Raw genomic sequence first — 19023 nt, forward strand, 5'->3', positions numbered from 1 at the left:
TGGCATCTAAAAAAGTCACATTGCGGCAAATGCAGTCATTATTGGGGAAGCTCAACTTCGCCTGTCGGATTATCCCGATAGGTAGAGCTTTTTGTCGCCGGCTGTCGCTGGCGACGGCTGGGGTCTCGGAGCCTAGACATCATATCAGAGTCACGAGGGAGCTGAAGGATGACTTGAGGGTGTGGCTCACATTCTTGGAGGAGTTCAATGGGAGGTTGATTATGCAGGAGGTCGGTTGGTCTGATGACAACCTGAGCTTATACACGGATGCTTCGGGAGCGCAGGGTTTCGGGGCCTATTTGGACGGTGGACGGTCAATGGACAAGGACGGTGGTGTGCGGAGGCCTGGCCGGACAGTTGGAAAGAGGCGGGCCTAACGAAGAATCTCACATTCTTGGAGTTCTTCCCGTTAGTGGTAGCGCTCCGGGTGTGGTCCAGTACTTTGAGGGACAAGAGGGTTACTTTCGATTCGGACAACCTAGGGGTGGTTTTGGCTATAAACAGGCTGACGGCTAACTCCCCGCCGGTGGTTAGGTTGTTGAGAGTATTTGTGTTGGAGTGCCTGCGCAATAACGTATCTTTCAGGGCTGTACATGTCCCGGGGAAGCTGAATGTGATAGCTGATTCTTTGTCCCGTTTCCAGTGGGACCGGTTCCGCGCGGCAGCGCCAGAGGCGGACGTGGAGGGAACATCCTGCCCGGAGGACCTGTGGAATCTGGGGGACGCGGGCTGATGGAGCTGGTCCGGGGTTCGCTGGCAGAGTCGACTTGGAGGGCCTACGTCCAGGTGTGGAAAAAATGGTGCAGTCTGGAGAGGGGGAGGCACCTACTGGAAAGTGGCGATGCCCAGTTGGGGGTGTTGCTTGCATGGGTAAGGCAGTGGGGTGAGGAGAGGCTATCCGCCTCAGAGATAAAGAAAAGGATGGCGGCATTGGCTTTCTGGTTCCAGCTGTTGGAGATGGGGGACTTAACGAAGGTCTTTGTGGTGAGGATGGCAGTGAGGGGGTTGTGCCGGGGTAAAAGGAGGCCAGACGGCAGACGGCCGGTATCGTTTGTAGTTTTGGAGAAGGTGGTGGAATGTTTAAAGGAGGTATGTTTGTCGAATTTTGAGGAGGTCCTGTTTAAGACTGCATTTACTTTGGCATTTTTTGGAGCATTCAGGATTTCGGAGTTGGTGGGACAGAACAGGAGGGACGAGGGAGGTTTGCACAGAGATGAGGTGACACTGGGGGAAGGAGTAGTGGAGATTTGGTTGAGAAGGTCCAAGACGGACCAGTTGGGGAAAGGGGTCTTGATCAAGCTGAGGGAAGTGGGGGGAGTGTGTTGCCCAGTGGCCGTAGTCCAGCAGTACCTCAGTCTTCGCCCCAGGGGGGTGGGTCCACTGTTGGTGCATGAGGATGGGTCTGCTTTGTCCAGGTTCCAGTTTATGGCGGTATTCAGAAAGGCCTTGGGGAGAGTGGGGTTGGGGGAAATGGAGTTCGGGTCACATTCCTTCAGGATTGGGGCGGCAACGGAGGCGGCTGGCTTGGGTTTGGATGTGTCTGTGATTAAGAGGATAGGGAGGTGGAGGTCGGACAGGTATCGGGGGTACGTTAGGTTGGGGATGAGGGTGTAAGTGGAAGGGGCGGCAGCTGATACGGCTATATTTTGTTTTAACAGGTCCAGTGAGGTGTTGGGTGATCGGGCATTCGTACATTTACTGGGCCAGGAAGGCTGCCGCAGTCAAGGAGGATGGAGGCCAGCTGGGACTATCTAGGGATAAAGTTGAAATGAAATGGTTTGGGGTCCGGGGCATGAAGTGGGGGCAGGTAGTCGGGAAAGTTGTTGAGTATGCCAGATTGTTTGCACCCCCTCAGATTTTGGTGCTTCATGTGGGAGGAAATGACCTGGGCTTCATGCCTCAAAAGGACTTGGTGGAGGATATTAAGAGAGGGATGGAGAGACTGCGGCAACTCTTCCCGGGCTTAGTTATTGTCTGGTCAGAGATAGAGAGCCGGGTAGTGTGGAGGTCAGCATGGGATGCTGGGAGGTTGGAGGCTTCCAGACGGAAGGTCAACAGGATGGTGAGCAGTTACGTCAGAAAGGTGGGAGGAGTTGGATTGAGGCATGTTGAATTTGAAGGGGAATCGGGGAGGTGCTTCTATCTCAAAGACGGGGTCCACCTTAACGAGGTGGGTTTACACCTTTTTAATTTCACGTTGCGAGAAGGGATTGAGAAGGCCTTGGCTCTGGGTGGCGGTCCTCACCTAAGGGGTGAGGGGTGGCGGGGTGCTTGCCCTGGGTGGTAGAGGCTTACGCCTGTTATGATGTGATGGGACTTCCTGTTTCAACAGCAGGGGGTTGGTTTGATGGTGGTAGCCCCTCCCTTGGGTAGGGCGGGGCTTGTGGAACGTGGAATGGGGGCAAGCACTGTGTTGGTGTTTAAAGAGTTAATGTTATATAATGTTATTTAATGTTATTTATGTTTTAAGTTATGTTAATAAAGGAGCTGCGGCCTTTCAATCCCAAAGATGGTGTGAGGTGTTTTTGTGGGGGGGTTTGTTACAATGGCAACTTGACTATGTGGGGTCAAAGACTGCTAACTGTTTCCCCCAACTGAAGTTACTTCATCTCAACAGTCCTGTGTGGAAACAGCAATTGATTTCAGTTACTGTCTGCTAAAATCATCTTCCTCTTACAAACAGAAATCTTCATCCTTTCCTGTTTCAGAGTAAATAGTACATACCAGCACTATTTTAAAATATCAAACACTTGATAGAAGAATAAAACTACATTTAAACACCAAAAAACTCTTAACCATCTCCGTGGAGATGTTGCCTGTGCAACGGCAAAGAGAATGACTGGGGTGGGCGGAGCCTAGGAGGGATCATGTGACCAGCTTTGCTGGGACTCTTTGCCATTTCCTGTTGGGGAAGAGAATATCCCACGAGTAAGGATGACGCCGTGGACCGGACACACCAATGTTGGAGAAAAGTGTTGTTTTTTTTAAATCTACACTTCTGTTACACCAGATATGAGTGGTGGCACTGGGGTGACACTGTGCCCTGGCAGGCAGGTACTGAAACGAACACGTGTGAAGGAAACTGACTGCTATTATTTAACACAGTCAAAAAAGTGTAGTTTTTTTTTAAATCTACACTACTGTTACACCAGATATGAGTGGTGGCACTGAGCAAGTGGGCACAGTATACGCTGTGAGCCTGACACACACGCAGCTGCAATTAGATTACACAGGAAAAAAAAAAAAAAGCAGACTGATGTTCTAGCCCTAAAAAGGGCTTTTTGGGGTGCTGTCCTTACAGCAGAGATCAGATGAGTCCTTCAGAACTCTAGTGGACACTGAATACACTAGCCTAACTATCGATTTCCCTACTAAATCAGCAGCAGCTACACTGTCCCTCCTCTCACTAACAATGCAGCTTCCGAATGAATCTAAAATGAATGCTGTCCAGGAGGTAGGAGGGTCTGGGAGGGAGGGTCTGCTGCTGATTGGCTGGAATGTGTCTGCTGACTGTGAGGTACAGGGTCAAAGTTTTACTCAATGATGACGGATAGGGGGCGGATCGAACATCGCATATGCTATGTTCGCCGGGAACTATTCGCCGGTGAACTATTCGCGACATCACTACTCTTAACTACTGACTTTAAAATGCGGTACCAGTCTTGACAGGTGAGGATCTACCGCTCACTTTTTGTCAGACTCGTAATACTAGTGTTATGCAAGTCCCATTGAAAAAATAGGATATAATAAGTAGATTTGCGGTATTTCTAAGTTTGGCCAAAAAAGTGAGCGGTACACCTGTACCTTCAAAGGACCGCCCAACGCTGCTTATTAAGCCTAACACACAACTCGTAATATAGCCATAAGTATTAACTCTATCAGTATCTCTTAACTGTACAAGTTTGAACAGCAATACAGAATATGTAGGTGCTACAAAATTTCATGTGATATAATAATCAAATTTGTGATATCTCACTTGGAATTTTTTTTCCAAAGATCTGGTTATTACAAATAAATTGCCAATAATAATATATTGTGAACTGCTGCCATTTTTGTTTGATATTAGATAATCTGATTACTATTTAGTTAGCTGGAAAAGGACACATATTAGCTGACGTTATTAAGCAGAACATGTCTGTGCTATATGTTAAAGTGATTTAAGTGATCTCTAAATGACTGTAATCCAAATTAAGATATTTTAAGATCTTGTTTTTTATCTTCTTCCATTTAATGTATCAATTTTTAAAAGAAGGTACATTTGTATTTGCTATCTCCTAGACAGGTTACTGTGATATATTGTTTAAATGCTATAAATAACACATTTTTAGCATTTAATGGCTCACTGTAAATGGGGGATTTTACTGTGTAGTACCCATATACTCCACTGCTCTATAAGTGTATACACATAACCTGGCACACTGACATTGTCTCACAGATGTTAATTTCTTAAACTTAGCTGATCCTGACCTCAGAAAGCTGTTAATTTGCAAAAGCACACACTGCTCACCATCACTGTAAGCCCCTTCTGTTTCCCCTTCTGCATATCAGACTGTAGTAATAAACTAAATTGTCCATTGCACTTACAAAATGATAATATTTTGTACCCAATCAAAGACTGTGAGGCACAACCAATCAGAGGCCCTGTTACATTTAGCTCTCACAACCTGCTTCATATCTCAAGGATTCCTTGGCTGAAAATCAGTCATGTAAGGAGGTTGTGTTTTACATTCCTCTTGGCTGTATGCATTCACTCGGATGCATGCAGGAAGGATGCTAATTGCAGCAAAAAGCAAATCTGATTTGGATATGGGGGAAGAACAAGTCATAGCAATAGAAAAATAAATCCCTCTTTTTCCCAAGTAACCTGGCAACAGAATCAGCAATTCTATACAGTTCTGCATTTTGCCACCTCTAGCTGCTGCAGGCTAATCGCATATCAAGGTGCCTAGTCTGGATCCATCAGCCGTGACAAATGCATTTCTCTTAGCATCCGTCACACAATCTGGGGACCATAAATTAGCCTTAAAAGTTCATCAATCGTTTTCTTTTTCTAATTACACTGGGATGTCCTTTGCTTTGCTTTCATGCTGGATTTTATCTGGTTGGTTTGGACTGATATCAGAAGTGGCTGTCTCCTGTACAGTGTGATAACTAGAATCCTATTAAGGACATGAGAAGAATTATTTATTGCAAAGTGGTGCTGGCCACATCTCTGGTGTGGGTTTTTGTGGATGTCTTTTTACTATTATACTTCAGCGAATGCAATAAATGTGATGACAGGAAAGACAGATCACTGCTGCCAGCTCTAAGGGGTAAGCCTTAACTATCCCTACACAGTCACTTTTCTCACAAGCATGTCTTAAATCCTGAAGTAAGGTTTCCTGTCTGTATCACCTGTAGGTCAAGCTGCAGAGAGCATTTTATGTCAAACGTATAAACTATTACACCTGTTCTATTCTACTACTTATATATGACACATGCTTTGTGACCATTTTAATAGATAACTGTGGTATTTATGTTCTTATATTTATCAGTTTTTTAATAATTCATGTTTACCCTTTACTGTACTTATTTTAAGAAGAAGCTCTTGTTACAATACTTCTTGTTGATAACAGAGTAACTAAGGATTCAACTCCAGCCTAGGTAAAATCAATGCAAACATTTACCCTAAAATGTAGCAAGCTTGTGTCATTGATATTGCACATATGTACAAAAAAGAGCTAATAATGTAGTCTATTAATTGTAAACTTTCAGTGTTGAATATGTTTGTTACAAAACAACTGATGTTGTTTACACATAACTAAATGTATAGGGAAATATTTGCTAAATAAACAGATTTTTCTCTAATAGAGTATACATTCTATTGGTGGGAGGTTTTTGACAATCACAACTTTTATGAATAAAGAAAGTAGTTTGTATCACTTGAGAGGACAGTGAATATGGCCCACTGAAATTACGTATCACATTACTGAAATCTGAATCTATAATTGTGTTTTGTTGTAAATTAATAGTTTATGTGTTATTAGATGTAGGCTGTTGCATAGATATTTTTTGAGTGAAAATATAAAAAAAAAATCAATATAATTTTTTTTTTTTTGCACAGTGATTGTAGGTGCCTCGTTGTAAAAACAACTAAGTACATACTTTTTATCTGTATAATTTCAAGTTATACTTAAAGGGCCACTAAACCCAAAATCTTTCATTCATTATTCAGATAGAGAATAGAAATTTAAACAACATTACAATTTACTTCTATTATTTATTTTGCTTCATTTTTTAGCTATCCTTAGTTGAAGAAAAAGCAATGGACATGGTGAGCCAATCACACGAGGCTTCTATGTGCAGCAACCAATCAGCAGCTACTGAGCATATCTAGATATGCGTTTCAGCAAAGAATATCAAGAGAATAAAACAAATTAGATAATAGAAGTAAATTAGAAAGATGTTTAAAATTGCATTCTCTTTCTAAATCATGAAAGAAAAAATGTGGGTTTCATGTCCCTTTAATTTCTTTACAAATAAATTATGCAAATCTACGTATGTTTACAAAGTGGATCTCACTTCTTAAAGGTGCGTTCTGTATGATTGTTAGTGTTAGAGCGTATAAGCGGAAATTTGTTTGTAAAAATTGTTCTTTTTAAAAGAACCTGAGCTGTAAACTTTTGTACTCGGTTCAATTATTTGGGCATACTGTGATAAAAGGTTTTTATGGTATTGATGAATTACCTAATCTGATATTGTGAAGAAAATTATACTATGATTTGAGTTAGTTGTTGACTATATAAATATATATATATATATCTGTAGCATTACAACTATATTTCACTATTTCACTTAGTATTTGAAAAAGTTGCAAGTTTACATAATATTAAAGGGACATAAAAACAAAATTAAACTTTCATGGTTTATTATAAGACACATTAATAAACTACTGGGAGCTAACTGATGATTGGCGGCTATGAACATATGACTCTTTTTCTTGGCTCACCAGGTGTGCTCAGCTAGGTCCCAGTAGTCTATTGCTGCCTTGGAGTTGACTTAAACTTTATGTTTTACTGCTGGGTTAAGCAAAACATTATATGCAAAGAATAGTCCAATAATAAAATGCTTTTAACATCCCATTAAGTGTAGGTACCTAATTTTGTACTCATCCAATGCAATTTCTTGTATTATAAAAGAAAAGAAAGAAACATTAGGGAATATAATAATCCCCTAAAAAAGAAAGGGAATAAAGATAGCACACATATGAGGTATGTTTAACAATTTATTGGGCTAACAAAACATTCACACAAAGGAGTCAGCCCACTCATGTCCCGCTGTCCTGCATAAAGCAAAAACATGCAAACAAACAATTATATACATAGTAAAAACCAGGAACCACTCTCTATTAGCTATGACACAGGCCTGTATCGTATCATAAATCAAGTTGCAACAATGTCTGGATAAGATTAATTAATAATCAAAACCAGTTAGAGCTCTTCACCTATCATATACACACGCTGCAAGGAGAAAAACCATAGATATGCATAAATGATGTCTATGTATTTACATATATCAATAAGTACGCCACAATGTGTAGTAAAGAATAACGCAATGTCGGCAGTCTTTTTATCCCAGGTGATAACCACACATCACCTTGCTTACAAGACCATAATTAGCAATCATTGGGGAATTGCGTGTATTGAAAAGGGATCAAGTTCTTTATGCCAGATATTCTCATTGACGTACTCAAATAACCGCTTGACAGCTTGTACATCAAACATAAAGCACATTATTTTCTCTTATCTTAGGAGCAAGTTTCAGCGTTCATGTGTCATTCAGATACACGCCGTACACCGCCTCAGTGTGACGACTCACATAGGGGAGGGAACCAGCCTCCAGTCCTTTCCTGATTGGACAGGCTACTCCGTTCACACTGAAGTAGCAACAAATCTTCACACTGGATACAATGTACCTCCCAAAATGCATAGGGTATATATTAGATCTTACCACAGATGTACCATTCCTCCTATAGCATACAATTTGTTCCGCTCCAAATCTCCACTCACTAAGGTAGCGACATTCTCCACGCTGGATACAGTGTATCCGATCTTACCACAGATGTACCCAATAGACAGGATTATACCTCCAGACATACATATTATGTTACGGATCTTACCACAGATGTACCCAATAGACAGGATTATACCTCCAGACATACATATTATGTTACGGATCTTACCACAGATGTACCCAATAGACAGGATTATACCTCCAGACATACATATTATGTTACGGATCTTACCACAGATGTACCCAATAGACAGGATTATACCTCCAGACATACATATTATGTTACGGATCTTACCACAGATGTACCCAATAGACAGGATTATACCTCCAGACATACATATTATGTTATGGATCTTACCACAGATGTACCATTTCTTTTTAGCATATCATATGCTACTTGTTCTGCTCCAAAGCTCCATCCGCTCAAGTCCAGCAGCAGTCTGACACTATCAGCATTCTTACTCCAAGCAACGCCGCTCAGGCTGTTATTTTCAACATGATAACAGGTAGTCATATAGAAGATAGTTAACATATTGAACTTCTTGGAGATAGTCGACTTTACTCCAAGATAAAACACATAAGTGCCAACGCACGTTTCACCCCCACAGAGATGTGTTACAGGGGCTCATCAGGTCCTAAGAAGGAAAAATATGCCCTAATGAGCCCCTGTAACACATCTCTGTGGGGGTGAAATCAGGAAAGGACTGGAGGCTGGTTCCCTCCCCTATGTGAGTCGTCACACTGAGGCGGTGTACGGCGTGTATCTGAATGACACATGAACGCTGAAACTTGCTCCTAAGATAAGAGAAAATAATGTGCTTTATGTTTGATGTACAAGCTGTCAAGCGGTTATTTGAGTAAGGCAATGAGAATATCTGGCATAAAGAACTTGATCCCTTTTCAATACACGCAATTCCCCAATGATTGCTAATTATGGTCTTGTAAGCAAGGTGATGTGTGGTTATCACCTGGGATAAAAAGACTGCCGACATTGCGTTATTCTTTACTACACATTGTGGCATACTTATTGATATATGTAAATACATATTAAGACATCATTTATGCATATCTATGGTTTTTCTCCTTGCAGCGTGTGTATATGATAGGTGAAGAGCTCTAACTGGTTTTGATTATTAATTAATCTTATCCAGACATTGTTGCAACTTGATTTATGATACGATACAGGCCTGTGTCATAGCTAATAGAGAGTGGTTCCTGGTTTTTACTATGTATATAATTGTTTGTTTGCATGTTTTTGCTTTATGCAGGACAGCGAGACATGAGTGGGCTGACTCCTTTGTGTGAATGTTTTGTTAGCCCAATAAATTGTTAAACATACCTCATATGTGTGCCATTTTTATTCCCTTTTTTTTAGGGGATTATTATATTTCCTAATGTTTCTTTCTTTTCTTTTATATTTGTTTGAGGGAGGCACCGTGAGGTAATAATAAGTGGTATATACTACTCTCTCTATTTTTCTATTTTTACCCAATGCAATTTCTTATTACTCAGGGACTGGTGGAAATTTCCAGTCCATAGATAGATAGAGAGCATACCGAGATAGACTTAGGAGTGTGTACAAGACTTGAGCTGCCTTCTAGTACTGAAAGCATATGAACATTCCTTAGTCTACCTCTGTATTCTCTTGTTAAGAGGAGCTAAGTTTTAACAAAGTAAACCAAGAGAAAGAATTACATTTGATAATAGACATAAATTGCATTTTTTGTTTCTAAAATTGTATGGGACATGAAACCCCAAATTTACCTTTCATGATTCAGATAGAGCATGTAATTAAAAACAAATCAATTTACTTCTATTAGATTTGCTTTATTCTCTTGTAATCATGGCTGTTTCTTTTGAAGAAGCAACAATATACTACTAGGAGTTAGCTGTACAAATTGGTGAGCCAATGACAAGAGGCATATATGTACAGCCACCAATCAGCAGCTAGGTTTCAGTTGTGCATTGCTGCTCCTGAACCTTAATACCTATGCTTTCCAACAAAGGATGTCAAGAGAATGAAGCAAATTACATAAAGGAAGTGAATTGGATAGTTATTTAAAACTGAATGCACTGGATTATGAAAGTTTAATTTTCACTGTATTGTGCCTTTAAAGCTACTCAGACATTTCTATAAATAAGCCAGACATACAACCAGTTTTGCTACTTGAGTATATACAGTAAATACAATAGGTAGGTAACTGCAATAAGACTTGTCATTGTGAGTCACTTTATTAGTATATATGCTTTATAGCCATCTATCTATCTATCTATCTATCTATCTATCTATCTATCTATATATACAGTGATGTTTCTGTAGCTCATTGTTCTTGATCTTGCAAACACAATGCTATGATTATATTTTTGACATGCAGAAATAGGGGCAAATTATTTGAAATAAAATATATATTTTTTCCAAAACTGTATGTTGTACATATTTAAAGCAAAATAGATGTGATGTGTTTCCTTCCAAAAACAGCACTTACAATTCCCAACACTACACTATGGGCTCACTTACAATACATTAAAGGAGAGCCATGTCGCTGCTCAGGTGCTTTTGACTTAATTTTTCATAGTCAATCTAATTCATTACATGTGCTGTGTTTGTATTAGTAAAACCACCTAAGTTACCTATACAGTATTACAGGAACAGCTGCTTCTGCATGGTTAACATGACAAGAAACAGCTTTATCACAGGCCTATCATGGAAATGAGCAACATGATTTTGTGTAATTTTATTATTATCATCTAATGAAGGTGCAAGCAATGCCATAGCCACAATTTCAAAAGGATTGGAAAGATGTCACATTTAAAAAAAAAAACACACAACACAAATCTCTTTAAAAAGGTTAAAATTTGCTTGGTTGTTTGCCTATTAAAATCCTGCATAGCTGCTTATTTGAATCCCCATAGCAGGGCCGCCATCAAAGGGTGACAGGGGTGACTCCTGTCAGGGGCCCAATGGGCCAGGGGGGCCCCATGAGGCAAGAACTAAAAAAAAACAAAATTTAAATTTTGGCAGACACCAGTTGGTACTACAGCAAAGTGCTAATTGAGCATGGGGATTGTTATTACAAGGAGTAAAGTATTAGCATTTGAGAGGATTTCCGAGTGTGCACTAAACCACTATGCACAGTGTGAGACAGACTTGGCACTTTGTTTGTACAGTGTGTGCCTGAGTCAGACGGCAGATCACTTTCATTTCAAGAGGAGGTAGGACTTAGCAAATGTTTTTTATTTCTTTGTGCAATTTTGGATTGTAACGTCAGTGTGGTAGTAGTTGTATGGTGGGGCCAGGGGTCCATAAAAACATATTTTGTTTAGCATCAGTGTATTTATGATTATTTGACAATGCTGTAGAAATTCTATATTTAAAACCATGTAGCAATGTTTCTTCCTCAATACACAAATGGTAGGTGTCCTTTTGGTAGATATGCATTTTTAAATATATACAATATATATATATATATATATATATATATATATATATATTATATTCCAGTTTACTGCCCATTTATGCAAGGACTTTCCAGATGCAAGGAGGCATTTTATCTATGATTTTTACATCTGCATAACATGTTATATTCTCAGACTAAGATTGCTCAGTGTTTGAAATGAGACACGTTAACTTAAAACTGTTCAGTTTACACTACAGCTGACTTAATTTTGAAATACACACCAACAAGCCTAAATCCTGCATTTAACAAGATCTAATGGTATGAGTACCACAGCTTATGGTTCCACCAAGACCATATAGAGTACATCATTTTCAAAATCCATAAGTACAGCTGACAGATGGGAACATTTGTACACTATATTTGAAGTGGTGCTCTTGGTTCGGGAAAATGGAGAAAAATCAAACAAACATATGTCAACCTTTTAAAAGTACTTTTCTCCATCTAGCCATCTACCCATATCATTAATGTACAATTTGAATTCACATAATTATTTTTGTTTGCACATTTACAAATATGATTCTTTAAAAAGTGATCTCTTCATTTCTGCAATTTTTTATCATGCATGTCACATACTGTTGATTTAGGGGATGTAAGGTGCATAAATGTTTCCTTCTGTAAGTGTTTCTGTGGGTGTCTGTGTTTATGTCTTTGTGCTTTGGTTTGTGTCTCTATGAGTGTATTTTTTTCTGTGGGTCTCTCTGTGAGGGTGGGTGTGTATGTCTTTGTGCATTTTCTGTGGGTCTCTCTGTGAGGGTGGGTGTGTATATCTTTGTGCATTTTCTGTGGATGTCTGTGAGGGTGTGTGCATATGTCTTTGAGCTTTTTCTATGGGTGTCTCTGTGAGGGTGTGTGTATATGTTTGTCTTTGTGTATTTTCTCTGGATGCCTCTGTGAGGGTGTGTGTGTATGTATGTATGTCTGTGTTTTCTGTGGATGTCTCTGTGAGGGTGTGTGTTTTCAGTGGGTGTCTCTGTGTGAAGGTGTGTGTATGTCTTTGTGTGTTTTTTTGTGGATGTCTCAGTGAGGGTGTGTGTATGTATGTCTTTCTGTGTTTTATGTGGTTGTCTCTCTGTGTGTGTATGTCTTTGTGTGTTTTCTGAGGCTGTCTCTGTCGGTGTTTCCTTGGGTGTATGTGCAAGTTTGAGTTTATGTGTGTGTCTGTGTGTCCATTGTCTGTTCCTTTTTAGGACATTTTGACCTTACTACTGATTATTCAAATCTTTCTACAGACTTTGAGACTGAGACCTTTCCGGAAGTCGCCAATCTACCATTTAACCTTTAAATTATTGTTTAGGCAGTTCAGGCCCCTTCCTTTCAGCCACTGCATGCTGTTGTCATCATTTAGTTGGCATCTTCCTTTACAAAAAGATAATTAGAACTCCATATTTTGTTTTCTAAATCTCCTTTTTTTACAAAACTGTAGTTTACCTCATTATTTGTCAGCTCATTGTAAACAAGTGTTGAGTGTCTGTTTGGGTGTCTGTGTCTGAGTGTGTTTCTTTGCGTGTCTATATGTGAATCCTTATGTGTGAGTGTGTGTGTGTTTCAGTGTATGAGTGTGTCTGTGTATTTGTATGTTACTACCTTTACAACATTTCCAAGTTTAAATAGACACTTAAGAATAAAGTGCATATACGTTTTAGTCACTTGGTCAAAAATTGCACATGTCAAAGGAAGGGGGGGGGGGGCCCTGATCAATGGTTAAGTCAGGGGCCCCAAAATTTCTAGTGGCGGCCCTGCCCCATAGTATAGTCATGTGAGTATAGTCGTGCATGTGTGTGTGCTTATAGCATGTTTATAGCATATGTATATCATGTGTATAGTGTGTGTGTGTGCGTGTGTGCGTGTGCTTATAGCATGTTTATAGCATATGTATATCATGTGTATAGTGTGTGTGCGTGTGTGTGCTTATAGCATGTTTATAGCATATGTATATCATGTGTATAGTGTGTGTGCGTGTGTGTGCTTATAGCATGTTTATAGCACGTGTATAGCATGTGTATAGTGCATGTGTGTGTGCTTATAGCATGTTTATAGCATGTGTATATCATGTGTATAGTGTGTGTGTGCTTATAGCATGTTTATAGCATGTGTATATCATGAGTATAGTGTGTGTGTGTGCGTGCGTGTGTGCTTATAGCATGTTTATAGCATGTGTATATTGTGTGTGTGTATGTGTGTGTGTGCATGTGCGTGTGCTTATAGCATGTTTATAGCATTTGTATATCATGTGTATAGTATGTGTGTGTGCTTATAGCATGTTTATATCATGTGTATAGTGTGTCTGTGTGCTTATAGCATGTTTATAGCATGTGTATATCATGTGTGTGTGTGTGTGTGCGTGTGCGTGTGCTTATAGCATGTTTATAGCATTTGTATATCATGTGTATAGTGTGTGTGTGTGTGTGTGTGCTTATAGCATGTTTATATCATGTGTATAGTGTGTGTGCTTATAGCATGTTTATAGCATGTGTATATCATGTGTGTGTGTGCATGTGTGTGTGCTTATAGCATGTTTATAGCATTTGTATATCATGTGTATAGTATGTGTGTTTTTGTGGGCACACAGGATGTTCTGTATTATTATGTTGTTAAATTCTGTGGACTCTAATTTCAGAATTTCAGGCATTGTGCAGGAGAAGATATTGGACTGTTGTCTTGCAGTATATCAAGAGTTGGATTGTCAGTGTTCTTACGAGTGCCAATTAGCACCAGTAATACCCATTAGGCTGTGAGTGGCAGTTAGTCCCACTTCTGTCATTGGCTGCACCATCTTTATGAAGGCTGCTATAGTGTTGCAGAGAGCACAGAGGCTGTGCATTAAGATGCTTCCAGCTGTTCTGGCTGACCTGCTCTCTCTCGGCCTCTGCATGTTTCAGGGGAGTCTCCTCCCATTCTAGCCATTAATCTATCACATATGGTCCCTATTATGAAGCCTAATTTTGGCAATTAAAAAATAAATATACACATTAATAACATTGTTTTGCACAACATTTGAGACACCATAAAGTGGTTACCTAGTTTGTCACTATTTTAGAATCAGCTCTGGGCGTACATTCATGTGTGCTCATCAGCACTCCCAGACAGATGTGTTTTCTTTTGGTGTAAATACAAATATAAAGATAACATTAAAAACACAAAAGAAGAGTTAGTTATAGCATTTGACCCATTGGGGATAGTCCCAGGACTACATAAAGGTAGCTTTTTCACTAGGTCCCTACATTTACACATACTAACTTTAAACTAACCAGAGCAAACAAGGGTGACACAGGCCTATGTATTAGTACTAGACACATACAAAACATGATTTCTATGTGTGTAGTAAGATTATATAGGTCTTTGTACCCATTCCAGTTTGAGAGTGCAGTCCATTTCCGTCTTTGTATATATTATAATTTGATTAATTGTTTCATAATTAAACACTTATAAGTAAACTAGTCCTAAAGCCCGTTCACACGGGCCGTGTTGTGTTATATTTCTTTCATTCTCTCTCTCTCTCTCTCTCTCTCTCTCCTGTGCGCCTCCACATGCCGGTCCTCGCGCTGCTTTGGTTTTGCGATCAGCTGTGCTGCCGGGTCCTCGCGCTGCTGTCGGGTGGGTGCGCGTGCGATCAGCTGCAAGAGTTTGTCTGAACTGCGCATGACGGCTTCAGACAAACTCTTGTCTTTTATAATATAGGATATTTGAAGTTACCTCATTTTTATTATCCTTCTCATTAAGTTTATGTATTTAAATATTTATGTTTAATTTATTTTGTGCAACTTCTAAAAGCAGTTACAGAGCTAAATAGAGTAGTGGTGTTGTATGGGAGCTGAAGTATTGAATTGCTGCCCATGGGATACCATCTCTGCTGTAGTCAATCCCAAAGAGTTCAAATACAACTGACAAGATCCATGATAGTTTGCAAGCAATTCCATGCAGCAACAGTTCTGCAACATGTTTGGTAAGTTACAGTATTTAAATGCATAATTTAGTTTCTCATACATTTACATTATAATTAAAGTGTGTTACTGCAAATGTTTCCAGTTTGGAGCATTGGTCTGTAAACCCGAAGGACGCTTTGGTTCTTTTCTGCTAACATAATCTAGTTTCTATCTAGATAATATTTTTTATATTAGTTACATAAAACTCAACCCACACTTTAACTAATGAGTCAGAGAACTGCTTTCAAAGTAATACAACGATAATATATGAAAACACACACTCTCCTTTCATGAATAAATAGTTTAATAAAACTAAGAGCTGAACAAAAAAAACAGTTATTCTTAAAGGGATAGGATAGTCAACATTAAACTTGCATGATTCAGATAGAGCATGTAATATTAAGACCCTTTTAAATTCACTTCTATTTTCAAATGTGCTTCCTTCTCTTGGTATCCCTTGTTGAAAAAGAATATGCACATGTCCTACACTAGTGAGTGCTAGTTGCTGATTGGTGCCTGCACACATTTGTCTCTTGTGATTGGCTAGCTAGATTTGTTCAGTAGTACAATGCTGTTCCATCAGCAAAGGATAGCAAGAGAATGAAGCAAATTTGATAATAGAAGTAAACTGGAAAGTTATTTAAAACTGTATGCTCTATCTGAATCATGAAATACATTTTTAGGGTTTCCTATCCCTTTAAACAAGAAGGATTCATGGATATTTAGATACATAGGTACTAGTTCTCATAAATTAGAGGTACTGCATAAACATTTTAAACTCAACTCAGGTGTTTTGGCCTCTTATTCTATGACATTCCAATCCACTAGAAACTAGGTTGTTTGAAGTAATTAGTTACACCTCTCAAGTTACTCATGCAATAAGGCCTCTGAGTTTCCAACATTTCTACTGAAGGAACATGCAAAAAAATATGCATTTCAGAATCCCTTAAAGGGATAGTTTAGTCAAAATTAAACTATCATGATTCCGATAGAGCATGCAATTTTACGCAACATTCTAATTTACTACTATTATAAATTTGTCTTCGTTCTCTTGGTGTCTTTATTTTAAAAAGCTAGAATGTAAGCATAGAAGCCAGTCCATTTTTGGTTTAGCACCTGGATAGCGATTGCTGATTGGTGTCTAAATGCAGCCATCCAAGCGCTACCGAGGTGCTGAACCAAAAATGGGCCTGCACCTAGACTTACTTTCCAGCTTTTTAAAATAAAGATACCAAGAGAATGAAGAAAAAATGATAATAGGAGTAAATTAGAAAGTTGTTTAAAATTGCATGCTCTATCTGAATCATGAAAGTTTATTTTTGAGTAGGCTATCCTTTTAATATAGTTTTTTCTCTATTTATGATACTGATTTACACTCCCTCTTATGTCTGTGTATGTATATATTATATTATATATATATATATATATATATATATATATATATATATATATATATATATATATATATATATATATAAATAGTACAGTATATATATATATATATATATATATACACAGTGGGGCAAAAAAGTATTTAGTCAGCCACTAATTGTGCAAGTTCTCCAACTTAAGAAGATGAGAGAGGCCTGTAATTTTCATCATAGGTATACCTCAACTATGAGAGATAAAATGTGGAAACAAATCCAGACAATCACATTGTCTGATTTGGAAAGAATTTATTTGCATATTATGGTGGAAAATAAGTATTTGGTCACCTACAAACAAGCAAGATTTCTGGCTCTCACAGACCTGTATCTTCTTCTTTAAGGGGCTCCTCTATCCTCCACTCATTACCTGTATTAATGGCACCTATTTGAACTTGTTATCAGTATAAAAGACACCTGTCCACAACCTCAAACAGTCACACTCCAAACTCCACTATGGTGAAGACCAAAGAGCTATCGAAGGACACCAGAAACAAAATTGTAGACCTGCAACAGGCTGGGAAGACTGAATCTGCAAAATGCAAGCAGCTTGGTGTGAATAAATCAACTGTGGGAGCAATAATTAGAAAATGGAAGACATACAAGACCACTGATAATCTCCCTCGATCTGGGGCTCCACGCAAGATCTCACCCCGTGGGGTCAAAATGATCACAAAAACAGTGAGCAAACATCCCAGAATCACACGGGGGGACCTAGTGAATGACCTGCAGAGAGGTGGGACCAACGTAACAAAGGCTACCATCAGTAACACACTACGTCGCCAGGGACTCAGATCCTGAAGTGCCAGACGTGTCCCCCTGCTTAAGCCAGTACATGTCCGGGCCCGTCTGAAGTATGCTAGAGAGCATTTGGATGATCCAGAAGCGGATTGGGAGAATGTCATATGGTCAGATGAAACCAAAGTAGAACTGTTTGGTAGAAACACAACTCGTCGTGTTTGGAGGAGAGAGAATGCTGAGTTGCAACCAAAGAACACCATACCTACTGTGAAGCAAGGGGGTGAAAACATCTTGCTTTGGGGCTGTTTCTCTACAAAGGGAACAGGACGACTGATCCGTGTACATGAAAGAATGAATGGGGCCATGTATCGTGAGATTTTGAGTGCAAACCTCCTTCCATCAGCAAGGCCATTGAAGATGAAATGTGGCTGGGTCTTTCAGCATGACAATGATCCCAAACACACTGCCTGGGCAACGAAGGAGGCATTTCAAGGTCCTGGAGTGGCCTAGCCAGTCACCAGATCTCAACCCCATAGAAAACCTTTGGAGGGAGTTGAAAGTCCGTGTTGCCCAGCGACAGCCCCAAAACATCACTGCTCTAGAGGAGATCTGCATGCAGGAATGGGCCAACATACCAGCAACAGTGTGTGACAACCTTGTGAAGACTTACAGGAAACGTTTGACCTCTGTCATTGCCAACAAAGGATATATAACAAAGTATTGAGATGAACTTTTGATATTGACCAAATACTTATTTTCCACCATAATATGCAAATAAATTATTTCCAAATCAGACAGTGTGATTGTCTGGATTTGTTTCCACATTTTGTCTCTCATAGTTGAGGTATACCTATGATGAAAATTACAGGCCTCTCTCATCTTCTTAAGTGGGAGAACTTGCACAATTGGTGGCTGACTAAATACTTTTTTGCCCCACTGTATACACACACTATCACATACAATTGTAAGAGTGTAAGTATTATGCATATTTTTATTGGTAATCTTGATATTTACATGTATCACATTGCTTGTATAACCAGCAATAAAAGCAAGTGAAGTAATAAAAGTAATTTATTTGGAAAGACACTTTTTACAAAGTAATCTTTAAGTTTTTACAAGCAGCTTTATTTCTAAAATAGCTTGCGCTTCCTACTTTTTAAGTATAACGGATATATTTCCCATATTTTGTTTGCCGTGTTTAAAGGATCATTAGCATAAAAAAAAAAAAAAAATAAGCAGCTTGGTGGTAACCTGGAAATCCAACACTTCCATCACTTTACAGTGTGTATTAAGTGCCTTCATGCAGAGCAGATGGCCAAGAGGATTTAACAAATCTTGCTTATTACCTTTTTTGTAATCTCTAAAATCACAAATAGAGCAGCATACATTTAGTTTAAATTGTAGCTGCAATGCTACAGAATTAGG

General features: G+C 39.2%; 1 protein-coding gene across 3 annotated transcripts in view; it reads left to right on the plus strand.

Annotated features, from left to right (window-relative positions):
* Window positions 1-5170: 5170 nt before the first annotated feature.
* GALNT13 (polypeptide N-acetylgalactosaminyltransferase 13) overlaps window positions 5171-19023 on the plus strand; it is a 766581-nt gene continuing 752728 nt past the window's right edge. For all 3 annotated transcript variants that reach the window (XM_053698312.1, XM_053698310.1, XM_053698311.1), the window contains exon 1: window positions 5171-5312. In XM_053698312.1, coding sequence (XP_053554287.1) covers window positions 5171-5312 — 142 coding nt within the window. The remainder of the gene's footprint in view (window positions 5313-19023) is intronic.

This window comes from Bombina bombina, chromosome 1 (assembly GCF_027579735.1).
Source record: "Bombina bombina isolate aBomBom1 chromosome 1, aBomBom1.pri, whole genome shotgun sequence".
NCBI classification, from domain to species: domain Eukaryota; kingdom Metazoa; phylum Chordata; class Amphibia; order Anura; family Bombinatoridae; genus Bombina; species Bombina bombina.